Source organism: Engraulis encrasicolus, unplaced genomic scaffold (assembly GCF_034702125.1).
Source record: "Engraulis encrasicolus isolate BLACKSEA-1 unplaced genomic scaffold, IST_EnEncr_1.0 scaffold_91_np1212, whole genome shotgun sequence".
Taxonomy (NCBI): Eukaryota; Metazoa; Chordata; class Actinopteri; order Clupeiformes; family Engraulidae; genus Engraulis; species Engraulis encrasicolus.
The window spans coordinates 196680-215887 of record NW_026946269.1 but is presented as its reverse complement, the minus strand read 5'-3'; the positions used below and the strand labels follow the sequence as shown (position 1 = coordinate 215887).

The 19208-nt window shown below is 45.5% G+C and overlaps 1 protein-coding gene across 1 annotated transcript; it reads left to right on the top strand.

Annotated features, from left to right (window-relative positions):
- Positions 1-6545: 6545 nt before the first annotated feature.
- On the top strand, positions 6546-7347 carry LOC134445008 (ras-related C3 botulinum toxin substrate 1-like). The gene has a single exon (XM_063194147.1). The coding sequence runs from the start codon at positions 6723-6725 to the stop codon at positions 7299-7301; it is 579 nt and encodes a 192-aa protein (XP_063050217.1). The 5' UTR covers positions 6546-6722; the 3' UTR covers positions 7302-7347.
- The last annotated feature ends 11861 nt before the right edge of the window (positions 7348-19208 follow it).

Sequence of the window (19208 nt, the reverse complement as noted above, 5' to 3'; positions counted from 1 at the left end):
CCGTTGCTGTGTCGTAGGGTGTAGAAGCGCAAGCTGTGAGGGGACGGGGAAAAAAATCCCAAATGGATTATCTTTTTACCGTTTTCCAACTTTGAGACGTCTCAATGGAGAACAAATGCCCTCCATAACAAAGAGTCGCCGGCTAGCATGGGTTGCTGCTGTAAGACGGTCAAATATAACTTTCCTCTCTATCCCGGTGTGGAGGTGTCTCTGGTCTAATACCCACAGATGAGCTCGGGGAGGCAAACTTTGTGAAAAAATTCCTGTGCCTTCCTCAGACAGGACTCCCAGAAGCTGACATCTGGCAGGATACAGGCAACGTCAAGTAACAGTAGGTTGCACCTGTCACGAACATCTGTGTCTGCACTTGTGTGTAGTACCTATGACCTTGTTTGAGCTGAACAATGCCATCAACTCTGTGGAGACAAAAGTCTTTGTCTGCGTCACAAGCCTCCTGGACAGTGCTGTGTTTGTGCTTAGCAGGGCATTTCACTTCCAGGCAGCCTTGTCCACAGCAGTCACAGCTAACTAGGCCATCAGGTGAGGCGCCTACCTGTGGGAACGCCGGGTTTATGCAGAAGCCAAACTGCTCGATTGTCAAGTTATCGTGGTGTGGTGCTTGTTGTTGAAGGTATTCAGTGCGTGCTGTGTCTGTGCTTTGGGTAGCACACATTCTTGACTGTGGACACAGCCGGCTTGTCGATATTAGAGACCAGAACTGCATGCATGGTGGAGGCAGTCACTCTCCCTTTACCATAGCAACTAGCTATCAATATGGCGGCGTACCCAGAATGGAAGCGCTGTGCCCGTCCCTTATGGCGGATCTGTGTTCAGAGGAGCTATTCAATCGCTCTTGAGTACTGAAACTTTAAACCACAGTTGAGTAAAATTTACTTACATGTATGTGAAGCCCATTTTCCGTTGGTATGTGAGGAACTTTCCCCCATATCGCCAAGAAACTTGTAACAGTGAAACCACACAGACAGCGCGTGGTGTTGTTCAGATAGGTCGGTGTTGTTGACCGCGGTAGATGGCTTCTTTGTGGCTTGTGTGTGGAATTCGCATTGTGCGAATTAGTTGTACTGCCACCTAAAGGCTTGGTGTAGAACTAATTTAACCAGAGACGGTCTGTTTTGAACTTCCTTGAACAATCCTTGCTTTAGTTCAGAATAATTTAAAAACCAGAGTGGCCAAGCACATTGATGTTTTTCCTCAAAAGCAGGGGTGAGGAACCTTTTTAATTCAAAGGGTCACTTCAAAATGTAGGCTATGTCCAAGAAAGATCATTCAGATGTTTCTATTCTGATTTCTATTCGGTTCATTTAAATGTTAGCACCGAATTGTTTGATCAACTTCATTTCTGAGCTTATAGTATCATAATAAAATGTACTGACAGCAGAGCTGTGGCTAGAAGAAAGGTTTAATGCAGGGGTGGGGAAACCTTTTTCATTCGAAGGGCCACTTCAAATTCCTACCATGGTCATAAAATCCTCCGGGGGCCGTACTATGAACACAAATCAGGATTTCCCCATGAAATTTAGGCATATATAGACACCATTAGGCCTATATAGACATATAGACACCTTTAAAGGTAGACACATTTAAAACAGTCCCCACCTTTTCTAGGTCCCCTGAATATAGGCCTAACTTAATTGCATTGGAAATGTAATTTGTAAGATTCCTTTAGGCCTGCAAAATATGTCATAGGCCTATTTCATGTGAAGTTGCAAAACATTATAATGATATCAGGGGCCGGATAAAACGGCCTCAAGGGCCCTCGAGACATAGGTTCACTACCCCTGGTTTAATGGTTAGTGATTCTGAAAAACACCACTGGGCAGCGTGAACAAACATACACACAGACACACACACACACACATTTTAGTAAAAGGCCAAAAAATGCCCTAGGGCCCCCAACAATCCCGTTGCCTAGGGACCCCAAAATCCTAGAAACAGGCCTGCCGACCCCCCACTCCCTCCCACCCACCTGACCTCACCCCACCCCACCCCACTTGAAATTGACTGTAGCAGCTCCCGACCTGATCACTGGCATTTACATATTAAAGGCTCTCCTAAGAAGGGGATGGGAGGGGGGCATGGGGGAGCCGCAAATGCTGTGGCTTGAGGTATGAGGCAGTTTAAGGTGCAAAACTCATCCACATATTCCTCTTTTCATGCAGTGTTTGTAATGATAATCTCTTGTTATTTGTAATGATAATCTCTTGTTTTTTGTAATGATAATCTCTTGTTTTTTGTAATGATAATCTCTTGTTTTTTGTAATGATAATCTCTTGTTTTTTGTAATGATAATCTCTTGTTTTTTGTAATGATAATCTCTTGTTTTTTGTAATGATAATCTCTTGTTTTTTGTAACGATACTGTCTTGTCTTTTGTAATGATTTCTGTGACGTATGGTATGATTTTCTTTCTCTCGCTTTCTTGAAGAAGAAATGTTCCAAATTGTGTAATAAAGTTTTTCCGTTTTAAATCTTTTTTTTTGTTTCTAAAGCTTTTTAGATGTCTTCTGAAGATTTTTGTCACAAAACATAGACACTGGGATGTTGTTGTTTCTTTTAAAATACATGTTTTCCATGTACAGTAGGCCTATGTAATTACAGAAAGAAGATGTAATATAATTACTGATGATTGTTGATTTTTTAAGTGATAATAAAATGCATCCTAAAACCTTTTTAGTGGCCACGAGTATTATTTTAAACATTTTTAGTGGCCACGAGTATTATTTTAATCCTTTATAGTGGCCACGAGTATTATTTTATAGTGGCCACGAGTATTATTTTATAGTGGCCACGAGTATTATTTTTTTTCAGTTTTTGACTACTCCTTAGACTAAGCATTGTACCCTATTTTTCCTTTGACATAGGCCTATGCCTTTAGGTATCCTACAACACTGTCAGTATACGTCAACCTAACCGACTGTTGATTGACATGTCTACCACCTATTAGGTGAACTCTATACAAGGAAGTCCTCTGTGATTTTGAGTGCGTCTTAATATGCGACCTTGCCTCCTCCACTTGCGCTTGTCTCCACGTCCCTCCTCCTGGCCCCTCCTCCGTGGAGAAAACGATAAAGTTTCCCAGCTGTCAGCCTAGCCACAACAACTTTTGAGGGACTGTTTTTCATTCACCATCCCAATTGCAAATGAGAAGAAGGCTTTACAATTGAGCTTTTGCAAGATATTGAAATATAATGCTGTTGTCAGTGATGTCATCATGACGAGAAGCAAGTGGAGGAGGCAAGGTCGCATATTAAAACGCACTCACAGTCTGTTTGCACTGAGGAAGGTCTGGTGACCGAAAACGTTTTGCACTTTTGGGTATCACCTTTACCATTTAGCAATAAACCAATGATTGCATCGGCTGCTGGTGTGCGAGTTCCACTCTTTGCTTCTGTGGTAAAGCTTTGTAGTGGCCACGAGTATTATTTTAATCTTTATAGTGGCCTCGAGTATTATTTTAATCCTTTATAGTGTCCACGAGTATTATTTTAATCTTTATAGTGGCCACGAGTATTATTTTAATCCTTTATAGTGGCCACGAGTATTATTTTAATCCTTTATAGTGGCCAAGAGTATTATTTTAAATCTTTGTAGTGGCCACGAGTATTATTTTATAGTGGCCACGAGTATTATTTTATAGTGGCCACGAGTATTATTTTATAGTGGCCTTGAGTATTACTTTAATCCTTTATAATGGCCACAAGTATTATTTTATAGTGGCCATGAGTATTATTTTATAGTGTCCACGAGTATTATTTTAATCTTTATAGTGGCCTCGAGTATTATTTTAAACCTTTTTAGTGTCCACGAGTATTATTGGAACGTTTGGGCAAAACTGTTGCAGTGAGGACGACGTCTGTGTCTGGACAGGAGAGGGTCTGTAACCTGATGTAGTCTGGTTTTATAACTACATCGGAAATAAATGACAAATCAAAGGAAACTTGACTGAACTATTTCATTCTGGATTATTAATTTGGAATTAACAAACGTCATGTAAACATTGCAACTGTGAAATATATATATATTTTAATGGACAGTACAGGATTACATAAAATAAATGTCATATAATTGCTGATTAATAAGTAAGTACCGGTATTGTCTTCTGGTCCAAAGTACCAAAATAAATATAATAGCTGATTAATAAGTAAGTACCGGTATTGTCTTCTAATCCAAAGCACCAAAATAAATATAATTGCTGATTAATAAGTAAGTACCAGTATTGTCTTCTGGTCCAAAGCACCAAAATAAATATAATAGCTGATTAATAGAGTAAGAAGTACCGGTATTGTCTTCTGGTCCAAAGCACCAGGTCCACTTGTTTATCTCCCTTCATGTCAGCAAGTTTCATTAATCACCAAATGTACTTGAGACGTTCTGTAAACCTCAGGAGACTCAGAAGTTTGTGTGTGTGTACTGTCCAAAATCCCACATTTCAAAAGAGTATAGGTCAGCTGTTTAGTTAGAAAACACATACAACCACACAATGCCATTTATACACACACACACGCACACACACACGCACACACACACACACACACACACACACACACACACACACACACACACACACACACACACACACACACAATGCCATTTATACACACACACACACACACACACACACACACACACTGGAACACCCACCACACACACACGCACACACAAGCACGCACGCATACACACACATACATCAAAAAATCCTTGCTCCCCATACACTCAAAACCCTACACACATACACGTACACACACACACACACACTGGAACACACACCACACACACACGCACGCATACACACACACACACACACACACACACACACACACACACACACACACACACACACACACACACACACACACACATACTCCAACTCTATTCAGACTATTCTCCCTCTAGTGGCCAGCTCCAGAATAGGACTGTATGTGGATCACAGGGCAGGAACTCTGTCCTTCTACAGCATCTCTGGAGACACAATGACCCTCCTGCACACCACACCACATTCACACACACACTCTACCCTGCGATTAGGGTGTATAGTGGATCACTCCACAGTACAGGTAATGTAGTGTAATTATCATCTTATCACCAGGAAGCCTGAATAGAGTTACTGTTTGTCGCGCTGCTTTGCCACATTGACAAGAGCCAACAGTCATTAAAGATACATGCTTCTAATACACTTTAGGGAATAAAGAACCAAACATCCCATTTTCAGGTGTTGTTTATAACCTTACATGCTATGTTTAGATAAGAAACCAGCCATTTTAAAATATAAGTTTTTTTGATATTCAGTTTTTAATTTTTCAATGTATCATAATTCATATTCTGAAGGTTGTTGTATTCCATGCTGTTGAATAAGTTGTAGAGCCAGAAAAGAGCTTTCAAGCAATACCTCAGACATCCTTTTGTGGCTTACACTGACTGATATAATCAAGGCTGAATGTATAGTGTCCTACCCTCACATGTAAACATTTGCTAGTCTGTTTCTCCCTTAATATTGGTGTCAGATTCACACAAATCCAGTTCTGGTTTGCTACCTTGCTACTAAACAGGCACAGCAAGTATGATTGAAATCCGTGTCGGTCGGGTCCCAAAGTGTCTGATTTTACGTGAAATGACCCACATGAAACGTTGTCCTTTCCTTTCTGTTGTGTGGTTTACATAAGCTGTGCATGAAACGTTGTCCTTTTGGCAGGAATAAAACACGTCACACAAATATTACATACATATAACAACCCCATATTTATGGTCCCTCCCTAGTAGTCTGCATCATAAACTTTCCCATATCAGTTTCTCTGTTCCATCACATCGTCCGTGTTGGTCGGGTCCCAAAGTGTCTGATTTCACGTGAAATGACCCACATAAAACGTTGTCGTTTTGGCAGGAATAATTAACATTATTTTATTTATTTATTTGTACATGGGGAATGCCTCTTGAGATGCAACATCTCATTTTCAGTAGGGTCCCCTTGTGCACATGTGGCACAACCCCATATTTATGGTCCCTCCCTAGTAGTCTGCATCATAAACCTTCCCATATCAGTTTCCCTGTTCCATCACAAGGAAACCATCAGGTAGAAACATTAGCCGGGAGCTTCGTCCTGCCATAACGGCCTGTTGTTGTTCTGGTAAAGACACTAGGCTCAAACGCAACCACGCGGGCAGGCAGTTTGCTAGGCAGCGAGCATGCCCACTGTGTCCGCGTGAAGCATCCCGGTTAGAATTTCCGTCCGTGACGCAGCATATGGGAGTGACCTCTGCGCCGCAGTCATGTCTCATGGTGTTAAACTATCGCGGGAATTAAGTTTTTGCCACGCCTTCACGCAGTAAGGTGAGGGAAACTACTGGGCATCGGACCTCCTCCATGTCGTCGGTAATCCACCCTGATTGGCATTCATCAATCTGACGTAAATTGCAGGTGTAGCCCACATGCTTGTGAGGCAGTTCACTCGCTGCTCCAAGTAGGAAGCAACGTTTTTTTATGTTTTGGGAAATCACGTTAGAAAAAACTGTCCAACTTGTTTGCCTAACATTCAACCCCACCTTTATTAGACTAGGCAGATCTCGTGTTGATCAATCATTTTTATGCTGGCTGTTTCTCTGAGTGCAGCTAGTCAGGTAGAGACATTAGCTGGAAGCTTCGTCCTGCCATAACGGCCTGTTGTTGTTCTGGTAAAGACACTGTTTCTCTGAGTGCAGCTGTTTAGTCATGTATAAACAGGTGAAATGTATCATGTTAGGGGATGCAGCTGCTGAGACAAATGCGCTCTTTAATACCTATATCGGGTACCCAGAGGATCCGACTGAATGCAGTGCCACATTAAGCGTCATGGTGAATAGTGAGCCTGTACTTTTGTATCTTTTATATCTTCCTGCAGCAAGTGAGTACGACACACTACGGCCCCAAGCTTATCCAGGGACAGACGTCTTCCTGTTGTGTTTTGCTGTGGACAGTCCTGAATCTTTTCAAAACATTTCTAAAAAATGGGCACCAGAAGTGAAACATGTTTGCCCTGGCGTGCCGTTTATACTTGTGGCAACGAAAGCAGAGTTAAGGGATGATGAGGACGTAAAGAAAAGGTTGAAAGAGAAGAATCTGGAGCTGGTGACAACCAAGAATGGCCAAGCCATGGCCGAGAGGATCGGAGCCTACGCTTACATGGAATGTTCAGCCAAGACTTCCAGAGGGGTCAAGACAGTGTTTGACACCGCTATACTCGCCGCTCTTGAGAGACAAAGTCCAGCTCTTCGCTCCACCCTGAAACGCAGCTGTTGCCTGCTATTGTGAGGAGGACTTTACCAAATAGCCAAACATGTAAACAGGGAAGCTAATGTTCACCCTCAACTGGTTAGTGTTTATTTCTCAAATCAGAGTTGAAATAATCATTGGCACGCGCGCGCGTGTGTGTGTGTGTGTGTCACATCAATGAGGCAGTCTGTTATTGCTTTGGATATATTTTATGATTTGCATAATTCTGATTGTTGAATAGTCTCTAACCCAAACATATTTAGTCTGGTTAGTGTACTGTATATTATGATGTCAACATGCTTCAACTGTAATTGTTAACAATATGATTTTGTCAGGTACGAGACGGAGGAACCAGGTGCGTTCGAACCCAGAAGGGTATTTATTGAATTAGGGAAAAGGGGAGTGGGAAAGGAGAAGGGTTCCGGCTTCTGGGCTTCTGGGCGTTACCAGTGTTGCAGGGGTCACCAGGGTTTCGGGGTTTGCAGGGGTCACCAGGGGTCCGGGGTTCCAGGGGTCCCAAGGGCTGTGTGTGTGTGCCTCCCCAGGAAACTGAGCAGCGAACACGGGAGCTGGAGGGTCCGGGAGTCCTGGGGAAAACACACACACAACAGCAGGTGAAAACCAGGCAGTGGCACAGTTCAGGGCAAATCCAAGGCGAAAGTGTTAAGCAGAAGGCAGGTCAAAATTACCGGGGCAGAGGAGAGATCAGAGTCGAAGTCAAAGGCGGGTCGGGTTTCCGGGGTTGGAGAACAGAGCAGAGATCCAGCAGGTCCAGGTACGGGAGTCAGAGAAAGCAGGAGCAGACTGGAAACACGAGTGAGCTTGCAGACGATCTGACAAGAAATGACTGAAAAACAGGGCTTTATATACTGAGCATGGTTACTGGCAAATGCAGTGCAGCTGGAGAGTAAACGAGGCTAAATGAGACAGAGCAGAGTGGAGACAGGTGAAGGTGATTAGGCAGAGTGGTGAGCAGAGTGGAGCAGAGTAGGGACAGGTGGAGCAATCAGAGAGAGTGGAGAGCAAGGTGACAGATGATTAGAACCAATTGAGTGTAGTTACCAAGCAGGCAGAGGGAATGCATGACAGAACCCCCCCCTCAAGGGACGGCCCCAGAAGTCCCAAAACAGAATCACAGAGGCACGGTGGGTGGAGGGGGGAACCGGAGGAGGGCTAGTATTCTTCTGACAGGTCGGAGTCCATCGCCACCTCTTCTGCGGACAACCCCTCCATCTCAACGTCCCCAGCGGAAGAGGCACCATCAGACAAGGCCGGATTGGGGTCGGGGTCAGAGCCAGAGGCAGGCACAGAGTTGGGGCATGGCACAAGAGCAGGTGCAGGGTCAGGAGCGGGCATTGGCAGAGGAATGGCTGGCTGGGCAGGAACATGTCGAACCCTCCTGGGGCGACCCCTCCGGAGGGAGGGCTGGTCAGGGTGGAGGCGATGAAACTCAGTGATCATGGCCGGATCTACAATTCTGCTGGCTGGCACCCACATCCTTTCTTCTGGGCCGTAGCCCTCCCAGTCCACCAGGTACTGGAGACCTCTTCCCCGTCGACGTGATTGGAGGAGGCGTTCAACAGTGTAGACCAGTCCCCCCTTGACCACACGAGGAGGAGGTGGTGGCGGAGCATCTGGGAGCAGATCACTCTCGTGCACCGGCTTCAGCTTGGACGCATGGAAGGTTGGGTGGACCTTCATGGAGCCGGGGAGCGTGAGGCGTACAGTTGACCTACCGATCACCCTCTCCACAGGAAACGGGCCAACGTACCGGGGTGCCAACTTGCGGGACTCTACTCGGAGCGGAAGATCCTTGGCGGAGAGCCAAACCTTTTGTCCCACCCGGTATGTAGGGGCTGGAATCCTCCGGCGATTGGCCCCAGCTGCATAACTGGCCACTGACCGGAGGAGGGTGGCCCGTGCTTGGGACCAGATCCTGCGGCAACGTCGTACAAGGGCAAGAGCAGATGGGCAGGATACTTTGGGCTCCTGACTGGCGAACAGTGGCGGCGGGTAGCCGTACACACAATGGAAGGGGGACAAGCCAGTTGCGGAGCTCGGGAGGGAGTTATGGGCATATTCCACCCACAGGAGCTGCTGGGACCAGGATCGGGGATTGCGCGAAGTCATGCAGCGGAGGGACTTCTCCAGCTCCTGGTTAAATCTCTCGGACTGTCCGTTGGACTGGGGGTGGAAGCCGGAGGTAAGACTGGCTGTGGCACCGATGAGGAGACAGAACTCCTTCCAGAAAACTGACGCAAACTGGGGACCCCTGTCGGAGACAATGTCTTTGGGCAGGCCATGTAGCTTGAAGACTTGTTCCAGTACTACCTGCGCTGTCTCCTTCGCAGAGGGTAGTTTTGGAAGCGGAACAAAATGGGCCATCTTGCTGAATCTGTCAACAATGGTGAGGATAACAGTGTTACCATCGGACGGGGGCAGACCAGTGACAAAGTCCAACGACAGGTGAGACCAGGGGCGTTTGGGCACAGGCAGAGGTTGGAGTAGTCCTGCAGGGGGGTGACTGGAGGTTTTGTTTTGGCTGTAGGTGCGGCAAGCCGTTACATAGTCCTGGATGTCAGTCCTCATCGAGGGCCACCAGAAACGTTGGGAGAGTTGGTGGAACGTTTGCTCCATTCCAGGATGGCAGGCTAGGTGTGTGTCATGACCCCACTGGATCACCTGTGATCTGAGTCGGACTGGGACAAAGAGGCACTCGTCGGGGCAAGCACTGGGGCCAGGCTGGTCTTGGATCACCTGTCAGACTCGTCTCTCTATGTCCCAGGTCAGAGCAGCAATGATACAGGAGCTCAGGAGGACAGGAGCCGGTTCCTCCATGGGAGCTTCATCCTTCTGAAAAGACCCGGGAGAGACCATCGGGTTTAGCGTTGCAGGAACCTGGAAGGTACGAGAGGTTGAAGTTGAACCGGGTGAAGAATAGAGGCCAGCGGGACAGACGTCGATTCAACCTCTTGGCAGTTCGGATTTACTCCAGGTTCTTGTGGTCGGTCCAAACCAGGAACGGAGTACTGGTGCCCTCTAGCCACTGTCGCTTGCCGTCCACTTCGGCACGTTGGGAGAGAACTGCCCCGACTCCAATGTCTGATGCGTCTACCTCCACCACGAACTGCCGATCGGGGTCAGGCATTTGGAGGATGGGGGCAGAAGTGAAGCGGGCTTTCAAAGTTCTGAATGCCTGATCGGCCTCTGGTGTCCATTGGTAGTGGACCTTGGTGCTGGTGAGGGCAGTCAAGGGGGAAGCTACTTTACTGTAATTCCGGATAAATCTTCTATAGAAGTTGGCAAAGCCCAGGAATTGCTGCAGTTTCTTGCGGCTGTCAGGCACTGGCCAAGAGGTAACGGCTGAGACCTTGGCAGGGTCCATGCAAATGCTTCCCTCCGCTACAATATACCCCAGAAATGATACGGACTTGGCGTGAAACTCACATTTCTCTGCTTTGATGAAGAGAGAGTTCTCTAGGAGGCGTTGCAGGACCAACTGGACATGGCGGACGTGTTCAGACATGTCTTTTGAGAATATTAAAATGTCATCAAGGTAAACAAATACGAAGACGTTGAGCATATCCCTGAGGATGTCGTTCACAAGGGCCTGAAACACTGCTGGGGCATTCGTAAGACCAAAAGGCATGACCAAGTATTCATAATGTCCGGTTGGGGTATTAAACGCAGTCTTCCACTCATCGCCCTCTCTCATCCGTACCAGATGATAAGCATTCCTGAGGTCAAGTTTGGTGAAGACTGTTGCCCCCTGGAGGAGTTCAAAGCCAATGACAGGAGTGGCAGAGGGTATCGATTCTTGATTGTTATGTCGTTCAACCCCCGGTAGTCGATGCATGGACGGAGAGAGCCATCCATTTTTCCAACAAAAAAGAATCCAGCACGGCAGGGGAGGATGATGGATGGATAATTCCAGCGGTCAAGGAATCGTTGATGTATGTCTCCATGGATTTTCTTTCAGGGGCAGACAAGGAATACAGGCAGCCCTTAGGAGGTACAGTGCCCGGCAGGAGGTCAATGGCACAGTCGTATGGCCGATGAGGGGGCAGAGAAGTAGCCTTGGACTTGTTAAAGACTTCACGAAATCCATGGTAACTGGCAGGTACATTGGAGAGGTCTGGGATGTAGTCAGGAGATTCAGGACTGGTGGGTATGATGGCTCCTCTCAAGCAGGTTCGATGGCATTCTCTTCCCCACTCCCGTATTACTCCAGTTTCCCAGTCGAAGTGGGGGTTATGTTGACGGAGCCATGGATATCCTAGGATGAGTGGTTGCCCTGGTGAGCGCAGAAGATGAAACTGGATATCCTCCTGGTGGTTTCCCGACAAGTGCATGGTTACTGGGGCTGAGATGTGATTAACAGTGCCAAGCGGATGCCCATCCAGGGCTCGTGCAGGAACAGGTGTGGACAGACGATGGCGCCCTATGCCTAATTGATGAGCCAATTCAGAGTCCATGATGTTGGCCTCTGCTCCAGAGTCGACCAGGGCGGAAAGCGTGTGTGTGGGGAATTGGGAAGCAGAAGACGGACCTGGAGCAGGGGTTTTCGGTTTACGGGGGGCTGAAAACATGCTGAGCTCACCAGGATTCCCCCTACGCCTGATGAGCTTTGGCTTTTGCTGGACAGTTGGTCACTCTGTGGTTTTCGCCCCCGCAGTACAGGCAAAGGTTGGAGGAGAAGCGTCGCCGGCGTTCTTCTGGAGTGAGGGTAGCGCGGCCAATCTCCATGGGTTCGGGCTGGCTGGTATGTGTCATCTGGGCAGGAGAGGCTACAGGATAGGACGGAGCAGCCGAAGAGTCATTCCGAATGCGGACGGGGCGTGGAATTTGACGCCCCTTCTCTCGACGACGAGTCTGTATCCGGCGGTCGATACGAACCACCAGGGCGATGGCCTCGTCGAGGGTCGTGGGTAAATCGTGAGAGACTAACTCGTCCTTGATGTACTCCGCCAAACTGTGAAGGAAGGCGTTCACCACGGCTACCATATTCCACGTGCTGCGTCTAGCCAGGGTCCGGAATTCAATGGAGTAGTCAGCGACTGTGCGATTGCCCTGTCGGATTGTTAGGAGTTCTTGGGATGCATCCGCCGTTGTTGAACCCAGATCGAACACCTTCTTCATCTCCTTCTCGAAGGCCTCGAAGGTGGCACAGGCTGGGGTTTGCTGCTCGAACTCGGCTGCTCCCCAGAGACGAGCCCGACCCGTCAGATGGGTGATGGCGAATCCAACCTTGACCTCCTCCAAGGCGAAGGTTCTGGGTTGCAGCGAGAACAGGAGCTTGCAGTTGGTCAAGAAGGGCCGAACCTGGTCTGGGTCGCCGTTAAAGCGCTCCAGGTTTCCAATCTTGGGTTCCGGGTTGGATGTTCCGGGAGCTGGAGGTGTAGACACCTGGGCTGGAGCGATGTAGGCTGGGGCGCTGGGGGCTGGAGCGCTGGGGGCTGGTTGGAGTGATGCAGTTGAAGGAGTTCTCAAGCTTGTGAGGGCTTCGATCACCTGGGCCAGTTGCTCTTGTTGTTGCTGGAGTTGTTGTTGATGCTGGTGGCCAAGCTGAATCAAAGACTTAACGTCGCCAGTAATCCGGGACACCTCCTCCTCTGCACGTTCCAGGCGGTCCATGGCTGATGGGTCGTTCGCTGGTTCCATGGTGGTCAGATCGTACTGTCAGGTACGAGACGGAGGAACCAGGTGCGTTCGAACCCAGAAGGGTATTTATTGAATTAGGGAAAAGGGGAGTGGGAAAGGAGAAGGGTTCCGGCTTCTGGGCTTCTGGGGGTTACCAGTGTTGCAGGGGTCACCAGGATTTCGGGGTTTGCAGGGGTCACCAGGGGTCCGGGGTTCCAGGGGTCCCAAGGGCTGTGTGTGTGTGCCTCCCCAGGAAACTGAGCAGCGAACACGGGAGCTGGAGGGTCCGGGAGTCCTGGGGAAAACACACACACAACAGCAGGTGAAAACCAGGCAGTGGCACAGTTCAGGGCAAATCCAAGGCGAAAGTGTTAAGCAGAAGGCAGGTCAAAATTACCGGGGCAGAGGAGAGATCAGAGTCGAAGTCAAAGGCGGGTCGGGTTTCCGGGGTTGGAGAACAGAGCAGAGATCCAGCAGGTCCAGGTACGGGAGTCAGAGAAAGCAGGAGCAGACTGGAAACACGAGTGAGCTTGCAGACGATCTGACAAGAAATGACTGAAAAACAGGGCTTTATATACTGAGCATGGTTACTGGCAAATGCAGTGCAGCTGGAGAGTAAACGAGGCTAAATGAGACAGAGCAGAGTGGAGACAGGTGAAGGTGATTAGGCAGAGTGGTGAGCAGAGTGGAGCAGAGTAGGGACAGGTGGAGCAATCAGAGAGAGTGGAGAGCAAGGTGACAGATGATTAGAACCAATTGAGTGTAGTTACCAAGCAGGCAGAGGGAATGCATGACAGATTTAGGCCACTTCAAGTCCAGACTATAGGCCTGGCCCACCCTAAAGTCAGTGCTGTATAACCAGTCAGAGTATATACAATGTGTATAACACTTAACTGTTGATTTGATGATGCTTTATTAAATTTGGAACCAGAAGATTTTAATATAATGCCTGTGTGTGTGTGCGTACTAAGTGTGTGTACTAAGTGTGTGTATTAAGTGTGTGTGTGTGTGTGTGTGTGTGTGTGTGTGTGTGTGTGTGTGTGTGTTGTAGAAAGACATCAAATGACAGATGGATAGTGTGTGAGTGAGCGTGTGTGAAAGAGAGAAAGAGAGTCTTACGGTACTTCTGGTAAATAATTAATGAACTGTCCTGACTTGTTCAGCCGTGAGACACACCCAGTGGGCTGGGCCACAAACACACACACACACACACACACACACACACACACACACACACACACACGCATGTGTATCCACACAAATAAATATACTGTACATATATATATATATATATATATATATATATATATATATATATATATATGTGTGTACCGAAATGCCTCAAACGGGCAAAATCCAATATGGCCGCCACCACCATGTTAAAATTATGCAATCACTTTTCTTTTGGACTAAACAAGGTATAAATTAGAAAAGAGCACTTATTTTACGTTTTCAGATACGGGGAATCCCATCATGGCATCGGATTGAAGAGCAGATTGGAAGAAAGTGCTTATGTCATTGGCTGGCAGCCATTTTAAAAGCAGAGAGCCTCATATTGTCAGCGATTTTTAACAGTTTTACTAATGTCTCAAGATCCACAGAAAATAATGCTCTATGTCTCTGTGAATACAAATACTACAGAAAACTGCACTGAACTGCCTACATTCACCTGAAAAAAGAAGTTTGTGTGTAACTTTTTCCATTCTTTAGTTATGGGCAGTAGAACATAATAGGATGACACCCCAAAAAAGCGCTGATTTTTGACCCCCAAATACTAAGGTAAGCGTACCCATTAACCCTATCCAGACTAGGGGGGGGGCTAAAAGTGCCCGCACCAACTTTGATGTCGTATAATTCCTTAACGACTCAAGCTATGACTACGAAACTTTGTGACTTTTCCTAACATTTAGTTGTCTACAGTTAAGTACCGAAAGATTAGGTTTATCATTTTTTCTGTTGCCATGGCAACGGTTTTCTGACAGGTATGTCTGACCAAAAATCACTTTACCATATCTATGACGCCATATATTTTCATATTTTTTTGTTATTTCCATTAGCATCAGACAACTTTGTGAGCATTTAAGTGGTTTGAAGCATAAAATCATTAAAATTTAAGTGCATTACCTATATTTGTTGGAAAATCCATTATGGCGAGATTTTCGACATAATTACATAATGATGTCATAATGACGTCATAATAATAGATAATTACACAAAAATTATGTCATTCATAGATGTCCATATGTAGATCATCTCCCCCAAGTTTCGTAGTCATACTGTATTCCATTCATGAGTTATGAGGGGGGGGGTCAAAAGAGCCCCCCCCAGGCCCAGGAATGCCAAAAAAGCCCAGTCTGAATAGGGTTAAGCCCATGTACCCTTTAAGCCCACTTTCAACTTTGAGGTCAATTTAAAGAAAGGGAAAAGGTGGATTTTGTTTGTTCATCACCCTATCCAATTAAAGGGTTTAGTAACTGACAAAACGTTTTTTATTGCAAACAAATCACATTTTTTTATCGTTGAGTAATCCCTGTCCAAGTGAATCCAGTCTCAGGACTACTGACAAGAAGTCGCCTCAAAACTTTGCTGTTTTGGGACATGTCAGAAATCATAGAATTTCAGCTAGTTTAAGTCAAATGTTTTGAAAATACTTTCATATTTAGTGAACTAAGAGGTAAATGTAATGATTTTTATATATAAACGTCCAGTGTTTTGCCAAATTATAGCATTTCCCTTCAAATGGAAAGATGTGTTTTATGAGCGAGCAAACGCCGATATTCTCTTGATACAACCACACACCATCTTTATCTTACTCTGCCGTAAGACTTAAGGTGGTTAGGTATGAATTCTAAGCATATTCCAGTTTGTTTGGCATTGATCTTGAAAGAAATGCATCATAAAATGTTTTGTGGAGCTGATTATTTCCATAAAATAGCTTTTTGTATAGGCGGGCTTAATGGGTACTAGGTGGGCTTAAATGGTACAGCCCATTGAAATGCATGCAAGCTGGCATGCATGCTAACCAAAAATATCTTTGAGGGACATAAAAAGTGCTGTACAATCTCAAGTTGTTGGTTAAAAAGGCGTAATGTAATGAACTAACAATAATCAATAAGAAAAAATAAATTTCTCTGTTTGGATGAAGAATTTTATGAAGTATATGAAGTAAGAGATGCCGTAATATTTAATTAGGTTTTATGCATTATTTTTTGAGCAAATCTTACATTTTTGGTCTGAAATCATTTATGCCATGTAGGCTACACTGTTTAAACTCAATTCACACACCTCATTATATCTATTTTGATAGAGAAATAACTATATGAGCTTATTTGGAACACAAGTGGGCTTAAATGGTACCAATGGTGGGCTTAATGGGTACGCTTACCTTACACCTCTCTCTGCCCATATTTTTGCTTTAAGAACAAAGTCTCTTTGATAGTGTTCATGTTTGATATATGCAACAATATGAATGATTAAATGTTTCCACCTCAAACCAACCTCACAATGTTTCCACACCTCTTCACCCATGAATAAATAAATTACACACGAGTCTGAATGTCCCTAGATCTAATATTTATATAACCTTTGTATAATGGGAATTACTTAATGTTTGCCACTTTACTTGCTCTGCTCTTGGCCTATAAAGGAGGATCAAGTGGCAGACTGATGTGAAGAACAGATTAGAATAGAATAGAGTGAACAGATGAGGGAGTGGCATAGTGTGTGTGTGTGTGTGTGTGTGTGTGTGTGTGTGTGTGTGTGTGTGTGTGTGTGTGTGTGTGTGTGTGTGTGTGTGTGTGTGTGTGTGTGTGTGTGTGTGTGTGTGTGTGTGTGTGTGTGTGTGTGTGTGTGTGTGAGAGAGAGAGAGAGAGTATATACACAAAGGACATAAGCTGGTATTGCACATTAGTCATCCAAAGTTATTCCATAGATTGTCTTGCTTACAGTAATGTACATATTTCAGCTGAGATGGCCACTCTGCCACAAATATAATAATTGATTACAAGGCTGGTCTTTGTTATAGTACGGCAAGAATTCAGCTCAACACATCGCACTGTATCAATTATTGCACAACAACAGGTGGATGGAAGGCGATCAGGGGATAGAGAGATAGTAATGAACAGTCAGACAGTCCATGTGTGTGTGAAATGTGGTTTTAGTCTTTGGTCCTTACTTTCATGATGCATCTGTCGTGCCCATGATGCATATGCCGAAAGCAAAGAACTCAGAACCAGGATAATGTCCAAGACAATGTTTTAGCTCTGTTGAGGCAGAGGTAGGTTCAGAGAGGGCTAGGCCTATTCTCACGATTTGTGCCTCCTAAAGGCAGAAATGATCTCTTTGGTTTCCTTTTCATTCAGAGCTAGAGAAATGTGTCTCTGTACACCAGGCTGCCACCTTCAGTACCTTTTGCCGGCCACACTGCAGTAATGGGTGTGGAGAGACTATAGAAGGGTCTCAGCATGCAGCGCTTTGGGGATCCAACCCTGCTGAACAGGGGAGCAGGAGGAACAGATAGTCTGTCTGTTCTCTTCTGTTGATGGAATTGTGCAAGTATAGACTTTAAAATGACCTAGTTAAAATATACTAGAGTTATATTAACACATTTGGAGTGTATCATTAATGGTGCTCAGTTGGAGAAAGGGAGCCAAGGACAGGCAGTAGAGCAAGTGGTAGTTTTTAGGTGCCTAGGCACAGAAATGGGCACCCCCCTGTCTGTCTGGCTTTCCTGATCACTGCACTGTTGTACAGCTCAGATAGGGAGGGCTTAGCTGAGACAGTAATTTCAATGACCTGATTCACTATGCATGTAAGTTTGTTCTTTTCTCTAATGCAAATTAAGTTATACGTGGAGGACGTATTTCTGTGCCTATGCACCTAAAAACTACCACCTACTCTACTGTCTGTCCTTGAATGGTAAGTGGCTGGAACAGAGTTCATGTCTTGTCTCTGCCCATACAGCATAGTCCCTTTGTCTTTGAGACAATCATCTCCAAGGAAAGTTCCACAAGTTATTAATGCTCAAGCTATTTACTACCTCCTGCTAGTGAGCGGGGGTGTCTGTGTCAGCCATATGTGCCACTAAGGTAATGTCATCAGCATGCATTAAAAGTCATACCTTCTTTGTGACACTAGGCTCTGACTGTCCCATTAATGATCCTTCCCCTGGTGAAGTGGTTAGTGATTGCTTTATTGTTGGACAAATGTATATGCACATACCTATAGGCCTTCACTGCCCTACAAAACAAGAACGCAGTAACTCTGAAAACTGCAAACTGAGAAAAAAAGGCTTCAAAGTTTCCTATATGGCGCGACAACTGTGTTGTCGGTAAAGTGGTGGTGACACTTCCTGGTAATGCTTTTTTAGGATAGACATTAAATGCACACGAAAACACCCGAAAAAACAACATGTATTTGTCTTTTTGCCACATAAAACAGAGTTACTGCGTTCTTGGCTGGTATTACTGCCACAAAATGGAGTTACTGCGTTCTTGGCTAGTATTACTGTCTACTCCCAAACCATTCCCATTGGACAGTGCAGCAGTAACTCACCGACTTACTGCGTTTTTGTTTTGCACAACGTAACCTTTAATCCAGGGGTCAGGAACCTATGGCTCTAGAGTCACATGTGGCTCTTTTGGGAACTGTATATGGCAGTGGTTCCAAACCTATGGGTCGGGACCCAACCTATGGGTCGCCTAAGATCCACAGTGGGGGTCGCAAAGCCCTCTTGATTTTAAGGAGTTTAATTTTAATACCATATATAGCCCATGTTGAATAACTGACAAAGCATTTAAACTAATATACGCATAGAAGCAACAAAATGTAAGTGATATATTAAACAGTTATTCTATATTTGAATGAAGAAAAATTGAGGAATAAAATGATAACTAATGAGTTTTCGCAGGAAATAGAGTATTGTGCGACTCGCGCTCGCGCGATTGGGTCTCCAAAGACTGAAGAAAAGGGTTGGGAACCACTGGTATATGGCTCTTACTTATGTAGGGTTGCCTTGAAATATGGAATCGTCCTGTATTTATAGATAAAATGACGGGCTCCATATTGAGTTGAAACGGGACAAGGGAGGTTAACAAGTGTTAAAATGCAGGAAATTACATCTAAGAAATACAAAATTCTCCCAGACCGTCACCATAATGAAGTTGACAGTTGGCAACCCTACTTGCCTGTAATCAATAAAAGCAATAACTTGACAGTACACTCTAAAATTGTTGGGCATAATTGAATTGCGTCACTAGGAGGGCGCGGACTGGCCAGGTGAGTGAACTTAAGTGCTGCAATTTAAAA

Excerpts from the sequence above, each read along its gene's own strand:
- LOC134445008 (XM_063194147.1), top strand. The coding sequence starts at position 6,723 with ATGTATAAACAGGTGAAATGTATCATGTTAGGGGATGCAGCTGCTGAG.